Genomic DNA, 20,709 nt, shown 5'->3' on the forward strand with positions numbered 1-20,709 from the left:
AATAACTACTCTTAAAATGTTTAGTATTATTTTCATGTCACTACTTAAAATAGAATAATTTTATTAATTCTTGGCATAAATTTTGAGATTTTTATTAAATGATTTCCCTTTCAAATTTCCAATGAACAGGAAGAAATACATGCTTCTAAGTTTATAGCTACAAAATTACTTACAGTGACTGTAAAGGACTAGATTTTTCCAACTGTGTTTATAAACATATGCCTCCCACCTCTGTAACCATTCATGATTTTCAAAGCACTTAACAAAATTGGTAACCAAGCAAAATTTTAATTTGATATATGAATATACAAAATATAATACTCTTAGGAAAGACATTCTAGTTTTATAGGTACTGTATAAAAAGTAATCTTAAAGAATAAAGAAGTTTCAAGAAACTAGTATGCTCCCAAACAAACCAGCACAACCATTCTATGAGTTAAGCTACATTCTTTGCTTTTTTTATTTATGTGGAAGTTAGTATTTTTTTCTATTCTAGTAAAATAGTCATAATATAATATTTTTATTCTGCCATTTCATATAAATAGAAACATACAATTTTTGCCTTTTTGTCTTTTTTCATTTAGTACATTTAGTACAGTGCTTTCAAGTTTCATTTGTGTTGCAGCATGTATCAGTACTTGATTCTTTTTATGGCTGAATAATTCAGTGTACATTTTGTGTATCCATTAATCTGTTGATGGACATTTGAGTTTTCACCTTTTAGTTATGTGAATAGTACTTCTGTGAACATTCGTGTACAAGTTTTGTTTGAATATCTGTTTTAATTTCCAACTGCTTTAATACCTAGGAGTGGGATTATGGGGCCATATGGGCTTCCCTTGTGGCTCAGACAGTAAAGAATCTGCCTGCAATGCGGGAGACCTAAGTTCAGTCCCTGGGTCAGGAAGATTGCCTGGAGAAGGGAATGGCAGCCCACTCCAGTATTCTTGCCTGGGAAATCCATGGACAGAGGAGCCTGGAGGGGCTACAGTCCGTGGGTTCACAGAGTCGGACAGAACTGAGGGACTAACACATGGTAATTCTGTGTTTAGCTTGTTGAAGAATTGCCAAACTGTTTTCCAGAGTTTGTTCTGTTGTGTTTTCACCAGCAGTGTATGATGTTTCCAATTTATCCACATTCTCACTAATGTCTGTTATTTTCTGTTTTATTTTTATTGTAGCTATCCTGAGGGTGTAGAGTGGTATCTCATGATGGGGGTAAAATAGACTTTTGACTTGCATTTTACTAATGATTAGTGATGCTGAATGGTTTTTCATGTGCTTATTGGTCATTTGTATATCTTTTTTTTGGAGAAGTGTCTTTTTAAAGTCCTTTGCTCAATTTTTTTTTATTGAGTTTTTGAAGTTTGTTGATATATTCTGGATATTAATGCCTTGTCAGATAGTAATTTGCAAATATTTTGCCCTACTACATGGGTACCTTTTCACTCTCTTGATATTGCCCTTTTATGTAAAAAACTTTTAATTTTGGTAGATAGAGCTGTCTTTTTTGCACAGATTTAAATCAGCCTGACTCTGTTAGAAAACATGGATGACTGTTAATATGTTATTCCTGTACTCAGAATGCTGGCTCCTAAACACAGCCAAGTAAAGACACTAAATTCAAAATTTGTATGCTAAGGAGACAAGTAATAAAAGGCTAAACTTGTTTTTGAAATGTAGCAAAGTAAGATTTCTTTTTAACTCTGTGCCAAGTCGCTTCAGTCATGTCCGACTCTGTGCGACCCCATAGACGGCAGCCCGCCAGGCTCTGCCGTCCCTGGGATTCTCCAGGCAAGAACACTGGAGTGGGTTGCTATTTCCTTCTCCAATGCATGAAAGTAAAAAGTGAAAGTGAAGTCGCGCCATGGACTGCAGCCTTCCAGGCTCCTCCGTCCATGGGATTTTCCAGGCAAGAGTACTGGAGTGGGGTGCCATTGCCTTTTAACTCTGTAGTGAGAAGCAAATTAGGCAATAGAGTAATGGACATTTCAACTGTAAATCTGTTGATTTTAGAGTGGATTCAGAATATAACTTAAAATTTCTGGGATTTAAATTTTACTTAAAAACAAATAGCAAAATACTTGGCTAAGCTCTGATTTTGGAATGTGCCTTCGAACTATGTAGGCAGTATCGTGTTAACCTGATGATATGTGATCTATGCACCTTACTTGATTTTCTGTTACCATTAGACTGAAAAAAAATTAAGCTTTTTGTTACATTGAAATTTTCCTTATTCTAGGTCGATCCCCCAAGTCCCAGGGCCGATGCTCTATTTGGATCTCCTGGCAGAGACTGTGAAAGAGATGGATGGTCCAGGCTGCACAATGGTAATATACAAGTTATCTCCATTGTTTTAGTTATCTTTCCTATATTCCAGTGTTTATCTTGGCATCAATTAAAAAAAACAGAATCTTAGCTATATTGGAAAGTAATGTTACAATGACACTTTTTAAAACTTATGGGACACCCAGGTGGATACTCTCTAAAAATAATAGAATTTAAATGCTGCTATAAACCATCTTCTTTGTGATTCAAAACACATATTAGCATATTAAAGACTGTGATACCTTTTAGTAAAACAAAACAACAACAAAAAACTTTGATTTTGTTTTGCTCAACAATTTTTAAATTTATTTGGCCATGAAACCTTTTTCCTGCTTTAACATGCATTACTGCTTGTGGAACAGGCTTTGGGAAATACAGTTGTAAAAAGAGTTCAAGCTGATACTTTCAGACATACATTTACACGTATATTTGAATGTTTGCTCAGCCACTTATTTATAAATGGAGCATTCTTGAACAAATTATCTTAACTACTCTGATTATCAGCTTATTGAAGAATGAAGATAACATGATAAATATTACTATGCAAGATGCGCTAGCACACAGGACACTTAATATCAACTGTCACAATAAAATTTATATTTCAGGAAAGATAACATTCTTTAGATTTAGTTTATAACAATTTTTTTTCATTTTTAGGCCTGATCCTAATAGTTAGATAGGTTATTTCTAAGTTCAATATGAAGATGATTTTAATAAAGAAGATTAAATAGTATTTTATAGTTGGGGGTGTGTGTGTGTGTGTGTGTGCGCGCGCACGCGCGCGTGCACGCGCACTCAGTTGTGTCTGATTCTGTGACCCTACGGACTGTAACTCACCAAGCTGTACTGTCCATAAGATTCTTCAGGCAGTCACAAAAATGGAGTGGGTTGTCATTTCCTTCCCCAAGGGATCTTCCCGACCCAGGGATTGAACCAGCATCTCCACGTCTTCTGCATTGGCAGAAGGATTGTTTACCTCTGAGCTACCTGGGAAGCCTAATTAGGGACGTCTAAGTATTAATATCTGTAGACGCTGGCTAGTCAATTCACCAGAAGCCTTTAAGTTAATTTATTGCACACTACGAAAAAGGCATAGAAAAGTGAGAGTAAAAAAATATAATTAACATATTGTGAGCTTTGTCTCTTTCTGATTCTAAACTCTAGTATATAATCTCTCTCTCTTTTAAAATTAGGATATAAAACATTCTTATCTAAGAACATGAAGAGTTTGTGCTCACCTATTTTCCTTTTTTAGCATTAATTGGGAGATAAATAGGGTAATTTATAAGCCTTTTGTACTCTGAATAATAGATGATATGAAATTAGGAACAGATGTTATACTGTTTCCCCTCTTGGACTAAATTTATAGACATTGAGTAAATATGCTTTAAAGACCAGAAAAATTGAAAATGACTTCAATATAGACTTTTCTTGGGAAGATGTTTTTGGAATGCACTTAAATATCTAATTTCCCCTAACAATTATTATATATTTCCCAGGAGAACTGTTATAGTTTCTAGTAACTTCATATCAAAGCAATCAGCTGCCTATATAGAGGTACAATTAGGTCAATAATGAGGTGCTTTTTCTTTTAACTTTTTATTTTGTTACAATTTTAGACTTATAGAAAGTTGAAATAGTACAAAGAATTCCCCTATGCCTTTTACTCAGAATCTACAAATATTAATATTTGGTTTTCCTTCTCCCTCCATCTTTCTCTTTCTTTCTCCTCCTTGCCTCCATCTCTGTATGTGTGTCTGTGTAAAAATTTTTCCCAACGTTGCTATGGACTGAATTGTGTCCCTCAAAATTCACATGTTGAAGTTCTAACCCCCCAGTGGTGTTATTTGGAGATGGGTCATTACCTTTGGGAGGTAATTAGGTGTAGATGAGTTTTGTTCCTTTCTGTCTGTCATGTAAGGACACAACCAAAAGGCAGCCATCCTCAAGCCAGAATGAGAGCTTTCACCAAAACCTGGCTGTGTTGGCACCCACATCTCAGACTTCCAGTTTCTAGAAGTATGAGAAATAAATGTTTATTGTTTAATTCACCTAATTTATGGTAGAAGACAGCCCGAGAAAACTAACACAGTTTTTATCTGAAGGTGATGTAATTATCAAAACAAGAAACTAACAATATAATAATGTTGACTAATCTATAAACCTAACTCAGATTTTGCCACTTGTTCTAATACCTTTATAGCAAAAGGAATGCCACATCATGCGTAACCTTCAGTTGCCACATCTCTTTTGTTTTCTTTAATATGGATCAGTTCTTTGGCCTTTTGTGTTTGTGATCATTTTTAAGGGTAAAGGCCACTTTTTTAGTAGAAAATCCCTCAATTTGGGTTTGTTTTACTATTTTCCTCTTTATTAGATTTATTCTTTTTCTCCCAAAATACAACAGAAGTGATCTATTACTCTCAGTGCAGCACATCAAGATGTATGTGATGTTGCTTTGTTACTGATGATGTTAATTTGCTCACTTGATTACGGTGGTATCTGCTAGGTTTCTGCAGGAAAAAGCTGCTATTTCTTCCTTCCCTTTGTAATTTTGGGGCGATCAAGACTCGGTTAATACTCCTTGACTTTGACCTCTTTACCATATGTTGATGGTTCTTGCTGGAAACAGTTTATTATGGTGATTTTTACCAAATATTTTTTAAATTCCATTTTTCTTTATACATTTATTATTTGCCTTTTACCATAAAGAGTTTCCCTTCTCTTTTCTCTAATTTTAATGCCCCTATTCTTTGGACTGCTTTTCTTTCTGTCTCATAGTTGAGCAACTGTACTTCGGATTCTCATCAGCTATTTAAATACTTGTGGAAATTTCTTACGATAGACTGTCTTAGGCATGGTAAATTTTCACTTATGACTATCTTGGAAATTCTTCTTGAAAATTTTCTTACCAAATTATCTTGCAGAATAATTTTTAAGTTCCTATTGGATACCATTTTCACCAGTGTTGATTGATTTAGTCTTCATTCGAGTCATGTGAAGGTGTATTTAACTATGTTTGATCAGGAAGAGAGTGACCAAAGCTTAGAGAGGCTATGTGACCTGTTGGAGCACTATAGAACTTGAACCCAGATCTTATAACCCCAAGTTCCTTTTTTTTCCACCACTCTCTTACTCCTTTCCCTACTATCCTTTAGATATATTTTATTTTTTTTAGATAAAATCTCCAAGTTTTCTCTGGCTAGAATTTCCATGAAATATAATTCTAATCTATGCAGTCCTTTTGAAGAAACTTAGTATCTCTCGTACCTTAAGAATATTTGGAAGCTTCATCTGGTCATTTGAGCATTTTAAAGCTGTCCTTTTTTAATTTGCTTAGGATTTAGCAAATACCTCTCATTTCCAAATGCCATTACTTTGAGGAGTAGGGCTTCAACATACACATTTTGGGAGGACACAAATATTCATTTTGTAACACTGATTTCATGAGATTAGAGGAGAATCAAATAATAGCTAATATATATTGTGTTTTCTGCTAGCCACTATTCTAAGTACTTACATTTCATTGATTCATTACTCACAGTAACCTCAAAAATTTTAGGTACTATTAGTTATCCTCACTTTACAGATGAAGAAATCTGAGATTTAAGGAAATGTAAATTGTTCAAGAGCACACATATACACACACACAATCTAAATTAGTTCTTTCGTTTTCCTTATACTTTTCTTTAGTGTGACCCATACATTAAGGCCCAGCTCAACTTTTTCCCCCTATAGGAAGTTTTGCCTGATTGTCTTCAACTTTGAGACACTGGGCTCTGATATGACTTTTTGATAGCATTAATTGCCAGTACCATTCTGACGTAGCTTGTCCTTTTATGCTGCTGTTATTTGACTTGGTAATAACTTAAGTAAATTAGAAGCACTGTACAACCATGGGCCATGATTTTTATCTCCTTTATCTCCTACATTTAGGATATAGTTAGTGCCTAATTGTTAGTAAGGGTGATTAAATATGAACATTAGGAAACCTCAGATCAAAGTATTAGTTTAATTTATAAAAATGAAAGAAAATTGTAGAAGTTTGTCTGAATTAGAGTAAGTTTATAAATGGTTTTTGCCTGGAGAATTCCATGGACAGATGAGCCTGGTGGACTACAGTCCATGGGGTCACAAAGAGTCAGACAGAACTGAGCAGCTAAGCACAGCACGGCACAGATTATCCTGGGTCTGTATCTGTATAGCCTCTTTTTCTGTACAAAGTGGTTAGGGAAGGTAAAATAGAGACTGTCAAGAGTGTTTTTTATTGAAATGTATTAGTAAAGTAGAGTTTCAAAATATGGTTCTGATTTTCTCATCTGTCTATATAATAGAGATTATAATTCTACAAAGTTGACTCCTTTAAGTAATAAATAGAACACCAAATGTACATTTAGAATGTAGTGGTTTGTTTTAGGGAGAGATTTGAAATAATTTTATAACCCACTGTTGTAAATACTGAGAATAGGTACTTTTATGAATTGTATAATTTAATCATAACTATAACTCTCTTTTGAGGTAAGGTAAGCATTGTCTTTATACTTTTAAAATGAGGCATGGAATTAATTGTGTAACTTGACCAAATTAGCATCTATGGTAAATTGAACCTGGCCTTGTTTGAGTTAGAATTCAATAGTAATGATGTTGATATTGTGTTAGTAATAATAGAAAGAAAGTGAAGTCGCTCAGTCATGTCCAACTCTTTGCGACCCCATGGACTGTAGCCTACCAGGTTCCTCCATCCATGAGATTTTCCAGGCAAGAGTACTGGAGTGGGGTGCCATTTCCTTCTCCAGGGGATCTTCCCGACCCAGGGATTGAACCCAGGTCTCCTACATTGCAGCCACCAGGAAAGCTGTTAGTAATAATAGTTAGCGTTTATTTTACTGCCTCACATGTAATATCTAATGTAATCTAATGAAAGAGGTACATGGGACAGTTGAAGTACTGGAAAAGTCAGAGAATATGCCCATCACCATATTAGAAGTGCTGGTGCCTAAACTGTAATGCACATCTATTTGTCAGAAAGATCTAAAGACTACAGGACAGTGTGCTCCCACTTGCTAAAGCTGGTCCTGTTTCCATTACACTCACTTGATTCAGGCATAGACTCCAAGATTAGGAACACTTGTAGTTTGGCAATATCTATCAAGTCTGCATGTTCAAAATATGTATCATCATAAACTGGTTTGTCAACTAAAAAGTGTCCTTTTCATGCACACAGATTGGTTTATCAAATAAAAATTAACATGGTCTATATCAGATATCTCCTACTGTAATGAAAATAATATTTGTGAAATCATTTATTTGCTAAAGAACTTCCAGATTTGAACTTATGCTTATCATCTTTGTAACATTGTTGAAGGATTTTGAAGGTATTTCTGTAAACTGCTGTGTGAATTATAATCATAGAAACAGTGATTGTAGGAAAAAGCAAATATTAAACCAAATTTATTTTTGGTGGAAATATTTATAGTTTCTTTTATACATCCTTTTTTAGATCATTCTCATCTTGGCTGCTATCGACCCAAGGATTATAAGGTATGTAATAAAAACTACATGTGATAGTTATCCTGACTTTCAGGTTAGAGCATATGTAAATTTCTGATATGTATGGTCAGATATTATCATATTCATTTAGTCAAGAAATTTACAAACAATAATTGTCATATTATGGAATATCATTATTTTGTCTGGAATAGACTTTTCATTGCATGTCTTCTTATAAGTATTTTGTGACTTTTGATTGTTCATTTGGATTAGTTATTTGTGTTTGTGTGTGTGTGAGAGAGACAGAGAGTTAAAGAAAGAAAAATTGGCTGTTACTTTCAGTGACACCTCACAGTAGTAATTCTAAATTTCATTTATTCATTCATACAGCAGCATCCTCATAATTTTTGTAATATCTCATGTAATTTATGCTATCTTTAAAACACCCACAGAATCTAAAAAAGTGGATATATATATATTATAACTGATCATTTTGCTGTACAGCGGAAACTAACAAAATATTGTAAATCAACTGTACTTCAATAGAAATTAATTTTAAAAATTCAAAAACTGAAAATTCATCTTCTTTTCATTTATAAGTATAACTGAAAATTAAAATAAATGAAAACCAGTATCATTTGCTTTAAATGGATTATAGCCTTAAAAATACAGTGAAAACAAAACAATGGTACTAAATTCTAGCTAGATAACAAGACTCTGAGACATGTTCTCTATTTCTTAAAATGAGATAAGCAATGACATACAGGTGTAGCAGACATTACCAATAGCTAACTGAAGATTTCTGATTGAAAGAGAATTGAAAAGAAAGTACATTTTTTCCTTTGTGATTCACTGTCTTTTAGTGTATGTCCATGCACCATGTAAAATAATCTTGTGTATTATGTAAATTTATTTTGGGCAGCATATTAAAAACCTGCTATATCACTAGTAGTTCATGTTCTTCATTTTGAGAAGTATTTCCCCAGGATTTATCTTTTTTGCCTCTAAGTGAAAACTTCTTAATAAGAGGAGATATTATATTTAGGAAAACAAAACAAAAATCACACCTTTCTTTATAATACCTTTGTTTATTTACTTGAAGACAATTTATTCTGTGCTTTAGGGCACTGAATAGCATAGTTCTTTGCCATGCATTGATTGTGGTGAAAGAAATACAGAAGAGCCAATGCAGAGTTGTGACTGAGGGTCCAAATCTACCAGAGTGTCAGAATCATATAGGTGGAACTTTATGAAAATCCATTCCAGGCCTACTAAATGAAAATTGCTGAGAATGGAGACTGGAAATTTTTATTACAAGTTTCCAGGTGATTCTTTCGCTGTCTATGCAAGCATTGGCATCTGAGATCATAGCACTTAAATAGAACCATCCCTCATATAGTGTTTGTATAGGGCTGTGCCCTTGTTTAAGCCTGTCCCTAGAGGAGTGTGGGCCTGGCATAGTTCACCTGGTGCAGACCCACTCTATTATGTGGAATATACTCAAACACATACATGTATACCAATCTGTGTGATATATATGCTTGTGAGTGTGCCTGTAAACACACACACATGCACACACACACATACATCAAAAAGCATAGTGTTCATTGTCTTGCATGGGAGCTGGGGAAACCACCTTATTTGTAACACCAAGGGATAAGCCTGTCTTTGTACATTTTCTTCAAGTCATGTTTCACAATTTTTATATATTTATTTTCTTCTTTATTTGCATCTTTGTTTATAGTCTGCCTTTAAAAAAAAAAAAAAAAAAAACTAATCTGTCAGTTCCAAAATGGCAAGGATCTTATTGGTCTTACTTATTGATAATCACTGCTGCTGCTGCTGCTGCTGCTAAGTCGCTTCAGTCGTGTCTGACTCTGTGCGACCCCATAGACGGCAGCCCACCAGGCTCCCCTGTCCCTGGGATTCTCCAGGCAAGAATACTGGAGTGGGTTGCCATTTCCTTTTCCAATGCATGAAGGTGAAAAGTGAAAGTGAAGTCGCTCAGTCGTGTCCGACTCTGAGTGACCCCGTGGACTGCAGCCTACAGGGCTCCTCCATCCATGGGATTTTCCAGGCAAGAGTACTGGAGTGGTACTTAGCATATTGTCTGATACATAGTGTAGATTCCTAAAATATGTGTGTTGTATGAGTGGATTATAAGGAGAAAACAAGTAAACCAAGTATATAAAACTATAGAAAGGAGAGAAAGGTTATCAGACACTCAATGGCACCCCACTCCAGTACTTTTACCTGGAATTGAATTTGCCTGGAAAATCCCATGGACGGAGGAGCCTGGTAGGCTGCAGTCCATGGGGTCACTAAGAATCAGACACGACTGAGTGACTTCACTTTCACTTTTCACTTTCATGCATTGGAGAAGGAAATGGCAACCCACTCCAGTGTTCTTGCCTTGAGAATCCCAGGGCCGGGGGAGCCTGGTGGGCTGCCGTCTATGGGGTTGCACAGAGTCGGACACAACTGAAGCGACTTAGCAGCAGCAGCAGCAACTATAATCCAGTTCTGTGTTGACTGGTCCATTTAAAGGTAGTGTATATATTCAGAATCCCCTTTTCTAAATGAATTATTTTAAAGAGCTTCGCTTCTATCCCTTAACTATCTGCCCACCCTCAACTCTATATATTTCACTTTCAGGGTTAGAGTAGAAGTTAATCATTCATACTACCTTTGTAAGGCTGTCGGTAGTAAGTCAGCTCACAGGATTATTTTTTGTATTGAAGAGGTAGATTTCCATAGGAATACATATTCATCATTGAACAGGGCTGTTTTTCCCATGGAAAAATAAAGGATTGTTTTCATATAGGCGTATAATAGCTGGTAGTGGAACACTATACGGTATCTATAAGGAAAAGAGTTATGAAACTAGGAGTGTTTGCAAGAAATTTTTAGAAAAGCAAGACTTTGCCTAAGCTCTGCTGAGAAATATATTCTGCAGAGGCAAGAGAAGAGAGGTCCACGAAGTGACCCCATTTTGTGTCTTCACCTTATTCTAGAGCATTGCTGTCCTCTTCACATAGTGGAAAACAAAGGAGAACCTGAAGAGGCATATCAGTTTCTTACAAGCCTTGGCCTTGAATTGACACATGACATTTTTACCTACACTCTGTTTGCCAAGAACTAACCAGATGGCCACACCTACATGCAGGGATTGCTTCTCAGCAGTAATTCTGCTCTGAAGGAAGCAAAGATGAATCGTGATGGAAAGCTAGTCCTTTGTTCTGTTACATCTAGAATGCCTTGTTCCTCTCTACTCCCAGCTTCTCTCTTACTATTAAGAAAGATGATATGACTAAAACTCTATTATGTTATTAATAGAAATTAGCAAAAAATCAGCAAAACTAGTAACTGTTTCTGCCTTCATGGATATTTTATGATAATGAGAGAGATAATAAAATCACAAAAATCAATATATATTGGAACTGTGACAAATATCATGAGGGATATGCATGCTGGCTTCAACTAGTTATATATTAGGAGGATTTGATCTGGTGAAGGAGAACAGAAAAAGGATTTTGAGGATCGGTGACTGCTCTGGAGGGAAGGCTGCAGACCATGGGGTCGTGAAGAGTCGGACACGACTGAGCCACTTGACTTTCACTTTTCCCTTTCATGCATTGGAGAAGGAAATGGCAACCCACTCCAGTGTTCTTGCCTGGAGAATCCCAGGGACGGGGGAGCCTGGTGGGCTGCCGTCTATGGGGTCGCACAGAGTCGGACACGACTGAAGCGACTTAGCAGCAGTAGCAGCAGCAGCATTTATAAAGGTTCAGTGGGTAGGCAACTAAAAGACCAGTGTTGCTAGGAGTGACAGACATGAGCAGGCACACGGTGTAAGCTTAGGCTAGAGTAGTAGATAGGGATCAAATCTTTTTTGCCATGTTAAGAATTTTGATTATTATCCTAGGTACAATGGGAAGCAAATGACGTTATTTTAAACAAGATGATACAGTTGGCTTTATACTTTGAAAATATTAGTCTTGATAGCAGCGTGGACTGGGAAAGGAATGGAGACAGTAGACAAGTTAGTAGACTATTGAGTAGTCAATGTGAGAAATGATGGCTTGGATTAAGATGATAATAATGGAGGTCAGCTGCAGTGGAGATATTAGACAGATATTTAGGGTTAATGTTGACAGAAAAGTAGACTTGACAAATGGAAAAGATGTACTATGTTCTCCTAGAGAAAACATCAGTGTCATAAAGATACACTTCTATGCAGGGTAATTCAAAAATTAACAAAATCTCAATAAAAATATCTCCAGGCCCTTTTTTTTTTTTTTTTTTAATTCTAGGAACTAAGCAAAAATAGTCAAGAAAAGTTTGAAATCAGAGAGTATTGAAAGGCTCTTAGCCGTGCAGTATTATGAATAACTTTTGTATTTCTGATTTTGACAACTCAGTGTTTTCTTGATACCTTTTATTGAGATAGGAAATGTGGAAAAGCCGAATTATTTAAGTATACAGAATTCTAAATTCTGCTGCAATTTCTTGTTTAACTTGTTTATTAGACTTTGGAGAATGTCTTGACTATTCAGCTCAGAAAAAGATCAGAGCTTAAAAGTAAACCATATGGCACTTGATGTAATCTGAAGGGGATTAATTTTAAGAAGTCACTGAGCGTTTGTTTCTGGCACTTCAGATGGGAATGAAAGCACACAGAAGGAGGATAGGGTTCTCACGTAAGGGAGAGGATAGGGCAGGAGATAAATAGTGGGCTGAAGGCCATTTCTTTCACGGGGTGTGAGGGTATTCTAATAAGACATGATTTTACATTTTCACATTCTTAAAAATGGGCCTTGGCCAACAGATCTTTTAAGGAAGCAATTTGTAAATGCTGAAATATTTTTTTTTTCAATTTTTATTGTGCCAGTTGAGAAGTGCAGACTATTGGATATGTAGGATTTTGCTCTTTTTCATTCTAAGGCATCTTTTACATAAACAGTTTTGTTCATATAAAACACCCTCCAAGGTAGCCACTGTAATTTTAAAAATACTTAGTGAAATTATGCTTTTTGGAACAGTAAATGTGCAATTTAAAATCATAGTATAAATATACGTAAGATGATCAAAAGATTGAATCTGACTTGGAGGGGGCATTGGTCTAAACTGAAACACAGGCATAAGAATCTGACAGCGTTGGTCATTATGTTGCTGATACAGCTTATGTCTTGGGTGCCAACCTAGTGATTGGTATCTTAGAGACCTGACAAATCTGTAATTCTAAGAAGATGGAAGGTCTGGTAGTGGTTTCTTCCAGAAGCATTTTCTCCCATGGAGGAAAATAAAAAGAAGACACTGAGGAAAGTTTTCATGATTTTCTGACAGGTGGCCCAGGGCAAAGTTTTTACTAAGCATTCTGGTAGATTGAGGACATCTGAATCTGTCAGTTCTTAGATTTGGCTACAGGATAGCTTTAGTAGTTCATGCCTGGTCATTTGCTGTGGACTTCCTCTTACAGACTCAGAGCAAAAAGTGACAGAGAGACATATTAGTAACATATATAACAAGACAAGTTTCCACTTGAGATACAAGTTTTCAGATTTGACCAGATAATGACAAGGGTTCTCCATTCCTATAAGACAAAGTAACTCAGCATTTGGGAGCTTTACCAAAAGGAGAGCAGAGTCCAGACCTAATAAGAAGATTCAGTTACCACACCATTGTATTGATAGTTAGAGAGACCCCCCAATGAGGGAGGCCCAGGAGTCCCAGAGGAAAAAACTATTTCTGAGTTGAGTGTCTTAGATGTGGCAACAAGGTGGGTCTGTTTGGATCTTGTTGGATTTCAGGGTTGTCAATTGCCAGCTCACCAAAACATCACCACAATAACTGAAGAATCTGTTGATATCAAGCAAAGCAGAGCTTTGATTATGCAGTAAGGGAGAACATCACCTTTGCAGACTTAGTAGTATCTCTGAAAGGTTAAGAGTAATATCTCTGAAAAGTTAAGGGTGGATATTTATAGGTAAATATTTAAAGGTTAAGTGTTTGGGAGTCTTGGCTCCAGAGTTTTAAGGAAGGGCTTTAAAGCAAGAAGGGCTTTAGCTGACTGTGGCTCAGATCATGAATTCCTTATTGCCAAATTCAGACTTAAATTGAAGAAAGTGGGGAAAACCATTAGACCATTCAGGTATGACCTAAATCAAATCCCTTATGTGACTATACAGTGGAAGTGAGAAACAGAACTAAGGGACTAGATCTGATAGAGCGCCCGATGAACTATGGACAGAGGTTTGTGACATTGTACAGGAGACAGGGATCAAGACCATCCCCAAGAAAAAGAAATGCAAAAAAGCAAAACGGCTGTCTGAGGAGGCCTTACAAATAGCTGTGAAAAGAAGAGAAGCAAAAAGCAAAGGAGAAAAGGAAAGGTATACCCATTTAAATGCAGAGTTCCAAAGAATAGCAAGAAGAGATAAGAAAGCCTTCCTCAGCGATCAGTGCAAAAAAAATAGAGGAAAATAATAGAAAGGGAAAGACTAGAGATCTCTTCAAGAAAATTAGAGATACCAAGGGAACATTTCATGCAAAGATGGATTCAATAAAGGACAGAAATGGTATGGACTTAACAGAAGCAGAAGATATTAAGAACAGGTGGCAAGAATACACAGAAGAACTGTACAAAAAAGATCTTCACGACTTCGATAATCATGATGGTGTGATCACTCACCTAGAGCCAGACGTCCTGGAATGTGAAGTCAGGTGAGCCTTAGGAAGCATCACTACGAACAAAGCTGGTGGAAGTGATGGAATTCCAGTTGAGCTGTTTCAAATCCTGAAAGATGATGCTGTAAAAGTGCTGCACTCAATATGCCAGAAAATTTGGAAAACTCAGCAGTGGCCACAGGACTGGAAAAGGTCAGTTTTCGTTCCAATCCCAAAGAAAGGCAATGCCAAAGAATGCTCAAACTACCGCACAATTGCACTCATCTCACATGCTAGTAAAGTAATGCTCAAATTTCTCCAAGCCAGGCTTCAGCAATATGTGAACCGTGAACTTCCAGATGTTCAAGCTGGTTTTCGAAAAGGCAGAGGAACCAGATATCAAATTACCAACATCTGCTGGGTCATCGAAAAAGCAAGAGAGTTCCAGAAAAACATCTATTTCTGCTTTATTGACTATGCCAAAGCCTTTGACTCTGTGGCTCGCAATATACTGTGGAAAGTTCTGAAAGAGATGGGAATACCAGACCACCTGACCTGCCTCTTGAGAAATCTGTATGCAGGTCAGGAAGCAACAGTTAGAACTGGACATGGAATAATAGACTGGTTCCAAATTGGAAAAGGAGTACGTCAAGGCTGTATATTGTCACCTGCTTATGTAACTTATATGCAGAGTACATCATGAGAAATGCTGGGCTGGATGAAGCACAAACTGAAATCAAGATTGCTGGGAGAAATATCAATAACCTCAGATATGCAGATGATACTACCTTTATGGCAGAAAGTGAAGAACTATAGAGCCTCTTGATGAAAGTGAAAGAGGAGAGTGAAAAAGTTGGCATAAAGCTCAACATTCAGAAAACGAAGATCATGGCATCTGGTCCCATCACTTCATGGCAAATAGATGGAGAAACAGTGGAGACAGTGGCTGACTTTATTTTGTGTGTGGCTCCAAAATCACTGCAGATGGTGACTGCAGCCATGAAATAAAAAGAGGCTTACTCCTTGGAAGAAAAGTTATGACCAACCTAGACAGCATATTAAAAAGCAGAAACATTACTTTGCCAGCAAAGATCCGTCAAGGCTATGGTTTTTCCAGTAGTCATTTATGGATGTGAGAGTTGGACTATAAAGAAAGCCGAGCACCTAAGAATTGATGATTTTGAACTGTGGTGTTGGAGAAGACTCTTGACAGTCCCTTGGACTGCAAGGAGATCCAACCAGTCCGTCCTAAAGGAGAGCAGTCCTGGTGTTCACTGGAAGGACTGATGTTGAAGCTGAAACTCCAGTCCTTTGGCCACCTGATGTGAAGAGCTGACTCATTTGAAAAGACCCTGATGCTGGGAAAGATTGAGGACAGGAGGAGAAGGGGATGACAGAGGATGAGATGGTTGGATGGCATCAACAACTCAATGGACATGAGTTTGGGTGGACTCTGAGAGTTGGTAATGGATAGTGAGGCCTGACATGCTGCAGTCCATGGGGTCACAGAGTTGGACATGATTGAGCAACTGAACTGAACTGAACTTTAAAGCAGGGAATCTCATTGGCAATGTTTGTGATATAAAAGATTAGGGGTTCCCTGGTGGTGCAGTGGTAACGAATCCACCTGCCAAACAGGAGATGTAGGTTCAATCTCTGGTTCGAAAAGATCCCCTGCAGAAGGAAATGGCAAGTCACTCCAGTATTCTTGCTTGGGAAGTCCCATGGACAGAAGAGCCTAGCAGGCTACAGTTCATGGGGTTGTAAAGAGTTGGATGCAACTTAGTGACTAAACAACAACAACGTTGGACATGAAGATTAGAGTCTTAAAGCAAATCTTGATAAGTAAGCAAGTATTTAATAGGGAAGAAATTTGTCTTCCTGAGTTATCTCTTGGGCTGAGAAGGGGACTGTTTGCTCAGATTAACAATCTATCATTATGAGAAGGGAGCCGAATGATGATTGAGCAGACTGTTGTTCAGGCAAATGATTTATGGGAAGATACTAAAGCGAATAATGAAGCTATTTACTGGTTTATAGCATTAAAACTCATGGTAAAGTCCTACTGAGGTAGGTGAGCCTAAGATTTTAGTTCTGTTAGCCAAGCCTTGTGAATGCAAGTCATCTCAGTTCTCACATGTCTTACTAAAGTTATATACACTTTTCCATTAATGTGTTACACATTGTTAGATTTAGTCTCAGAAACCTTATAGTTTTGGTTTCCATTGTAAACAGTTTTTTATGTAAAACTACTTTTGTATGTGTTTTGCTAATCTATGGTTTTGAAATAGATTTTTGTGTAACATTCTTGTCTTAGATATTCTTGAATTTTTTAGTAGAGGAAGCCATATCATCTACAAACAATGAATTTTAATTCTGCCTTACAGATTACCTTGTCTTGACTTACTAGAATTTTTAATGTACTGAAATAAAAGTGGTGATTGTGCATGTGGCAGAGATATTTATTGCCTACTGGCTATCATTTCCTCTCCTATATTTTCAAGCCCTCTTGCAGGTGTATAGGGCCTAGTTCCAGCCAGTAGACTATAAATGGAAATTATGTGGATCCCTTCCAGGGAGCGGCATAGAAGAATTGACAAGAACTCTCTGTTGTTATAGTGACAGTGAGGTCGCCTGTTCTAGATGGTACAGCTGCAAGTTGTTCAGCCTGTCTCATCAGCACAGGTCCTTGGGCAATTTTGTGAAGTGTGATTCTCTTGCTAACCTGTATTACCATAAAGTACAGGGAAAAATGAACCTTTATTATGTTAAGCCACTAATTTTCAGACTTAATTTGCTCTTGCAGTGCAACCTGATAGGTTGCAGCAGAAAACTAATACTATGTGCCTTCTTATCTTGATCCTGTCTTAGATAGGATCATGTCGAAGGTTTCACACCTGTGAATGTTGTTTGCAGTAGATTTTTGTTGGATATCCTTTAGCAAGTTAAGGAAGTTCCCTTTGAAATTCCTTGTTTTCAAAGAATTTACATTTTTGAATTATGAGTGGATGTTGGATGTTACTGAGTACTTTTTTCAGCTTCTAGTGAGTTGATAATGTTTTTCCTATGGTGAATTAATAGATTTTCTATTGATAACCCGTTCTTGTATTCTTTGAAAGTACCCAGCTTAATCATGTTGTATTCTTTTTTGATCATCACTAACTTTAATTTGTTAATATTTTGTTTAAGATAATTTTCCACATATTGTCATGCATGTGTGCCAAGTCACTTCAGTTGTGTCCTACTCTTTGCGACTTATTGACTGTAGCCTGCCATGCCCTTCCCCAGGGGATCTTCCCTACTGAGGAATCAAACCCTCATCTGTTATTTACCACTAGTGCCAAGAGAGATCTATAATTAGATTTCTCCTACTTTTCTTCAGTGGTTTGGTAGCAATGTTATGATCACATCATAAAATTAATTGGGGGATATTTTCTTTCTTGGAAGCAGTTTGCCAATTTGTTCCTTCACTCTTTATTGGGCTGTTAGTAAATCCGACTGTTAGTGTATCTTCTGTGGAACTTTCCTCATAGGTGTCCTTTGAGGCTTGGGCTGTGGGAGTTTTCTGTTTTTTTTTTTTCTGTCGTGGATCTCTCATAGTTCACTGACCTGGGACTACTACCACCAAACAGTAGCTATTTGACTTTACTTCAGTTTCCTCTCTTATAAAGTGTAGATAGTAAAAATACCACAAAGGTTGTTGTGAGGGTTAAACAAATTATTTATGTAAGTGCAAGGAGTAATCTAAGAAGGAAGGAATTTCCCCCTACCCCCTAAAGATTGGCACACCTAAGAATTACATATCAATTTCATTGCATTATTTTGGAATTTCTTCTAAAATTTTCTCTAGTATAAAGAAAGTACGTTTTCCTTAAACTAAACAGCATAGTTGAGCATATGGATTTTTAAATTGGGTGAGGTAGGAATTGATCATTCACTTGAGTAGGATTCAAAAGGAATGTTTTCAGCAAAATTGAGAAATTCATCTCAGTTGCAAATATCTGCTTCTCTTCCTTTTTACTCAGAACTATGGCACTAGTGGTAAAGAACCTGCCTGCCATACAGGAGACATGTAAGAAATGTGGGTTCAGTCCCTGGGTTGGGAAGATCCCCTGGAGGACTACACGGCAACACACTCCAGTATTCTTGCCTGGAGAATCTCATGGACAGACGAGCCTGGCGGGTTATGGTCCATAGGGTTGCAAAGAGTCGAACCCAACTGAAGCAACTTGGCACTTGAAGCAGCCACCTGCCTTATCCTTACTATCCTGAAAGTAGTGCTTCTACCACACTTCTTTCCTGTCATCATCCTCCTCAACTACTTCCCAGCAAATTCCATTAGAATTATTATTTTTTAATTTATTTCCCATGATGAAAGAGAAATTGTCAAGTATGGCATGTAGTTCCAGTCTTCAACAAATATTTTTTGGATAAGTGAGTTTCCTGGTTCCTGTTTATACTTAGTGGTTCTTTCTTCCATTAATTTAACTTTGAAGTTCCTATAAATTATAAATTTTATGGGCACAAATATGATTTAACTTAACTTATTGTATAAGCAGCTTTTCAGGAAGCTTATTTCTGCAATATGGGATAACTCAACCATTATATATCACATATTTGAAAATTATGTTATCTACATAATTACATTTATGTAGTTACAATGAACTTGGTGAAATGAAATTTTCTTTTTTAACCTATAACAATTTCAGATTGGTTTAAAACTATTAGATTTTATCTTGATGCATTTCAACATCTGCAATATTAGAATTGTTACATTTCTGTGATCTTATAAAAAGGATTTAAAGAATATTTCCATAAATGTAAAAAGGAAAAAACTCTTTATGCTGAAATATGAAGGTTTATGTAAACAGAAGAAATAAATACTATTGTCTTTCATGAATCAAGCTTTCTGCTTTGTGTTTGTACTAATTTTGTCTTACTTATTTTCTGTAGCAAACCTGTAAGATTGTTTCCCCAGTTTATAGATAAGGAAATGAAAACTTAGAGTAAACTACTTGCTCAGGGTCACATAACAAGCAGGGATTTGAACCCAATTCTTTGAACACTCTAAGCTAGGGTTCTTGAGGAATCATCCAAGAAATATGCCTCTTCCATTATGAGCCAAAGTAAGGACATTCCATTTGATTCCTGGAGGTGAATGATCAACCTATGGAAGACTCACAAGAGCTATGAAAATGCTTCTTAAGCTAAGTCTAGGTTGGAAATTTGTCGTGGATTCTTATCTCATCCCCTTGTTATACCTTCCATTCCCTCTTTTCGAAATATAATTTTCCAAAATATTTATTCTAATTCCATGGAAGAAATACATCCCAGCTGTATCCCCACTGCACTGTTACTCATTGTGTATCTATTTAGTTCTAATCTCCTTCCTCATTGTGTTATCATTATTTGTTTTTTCATGTCTCTCATTCTGGATGGTAATATCTTTGAAGTCTCCTGTTATATTTATCTGTGATTACTGTCTCCTACCTTGTTCAGTACTTGATACATAGAAGGTGCTTAATAAATATTGGATAGTATTGAGTTACATACAGTATTCAAGGTTCTCTGCAGTGTGCCCCTCTCCGCCTCTGTGATATTCTCTCCAATTACTTTCCTGCACAACTAGCCATGTGATTGTATCTTCATTGTTTATTCCTTGTGCCTTTTCTTCCACTTGGAATGCCCTATCTCCCCCTTTTCTCTGCTTAGCACCTTGATTCCAACCTACCTCCTCCATGAGACTGCCACCATTTAGACCATTAGAAGTTTATAAATGTCCTTCTGCAGGTATTGTCGTTAGGATAGATTTGCCCCCTAGCATATCTAACTGTCAGTTTTCTTTGTGTTAATACCCTCTCTCGTCTGGTTTGTGAGTTCAAATCCCTGTACCTCTTTAGATCTCTGTGTTAGCTAATGTGTTGTCCAAGAGATTCTTAGTGAATAGTCTGATAAAGAGAGAAACAGTTGTAGTCACCTAGAAGAGGCTTTATGTAGAGCGCTGCTGACTAGTTAGTGGAGAAATTTTAGTAAACAAAAAGTGAAATGGTCTGCAGCCAACATGACTCAATGGGCATTAAAATTAATGAAGAGAAATAATCTCTATAAGCCAAGTGGCTCAGATTTGGATATAATTCGAGAAACAGCATTAGAGCATTTTTTTTTTCCCCTTTTCTCTCAGTCTTTAGAGCATTTTTCAGTTTGTTTCTCTCATTCAGTCTGGAT

The 20,709-nt window shown here is 36.7% G+C and overlaps 1 protein-coding gene across 4 annotated transcripts in view; it reads left to right on the forward strand.

Annotated features, from left to right (window-relative positions):
* SPATA6 (spermatogenesis associated 6) overlaps positions 1 to 20,709 on the forward strand; it is a 160,172-nt gene that overhangs the window by 81,776 nt on the left and 57,687 nt on the right. For all 4 annotated transcript variants that reach the window (XM_055585959.1, XM_055585960.1, XM_055585961.1 and 1 more), the window contains 2 exons: positions 2,243 to 2,330; positions 7,829 to 7,869. In XM_055585959.1, the coding sequence (XP_055441934.1) occupies positions 2,243 to 2,330; positions 7,829 to 7,869 (129 nt within the window). The remainder of the gene's footprint in view (positions 1 to 2,242; positions 2,331 to 7,828; positions 7,870 to 20,709) is intronic.

This window comes from Bubalus kerabau, chromosome 6, assembly GCF_029407905.1.
Source record: "Bubalus kerabau isolate K-KA32 ecotype Philippines breed swamp buffalo chromosome 6, PCC_UOA_SB_1v2, whole genome shotgun sequence".
NCBI lineage: Eukaryota > Metazoa > Chordata > Mammalia > Artiodactyla > Bovidae > Bubalus > Bubalus kerabau.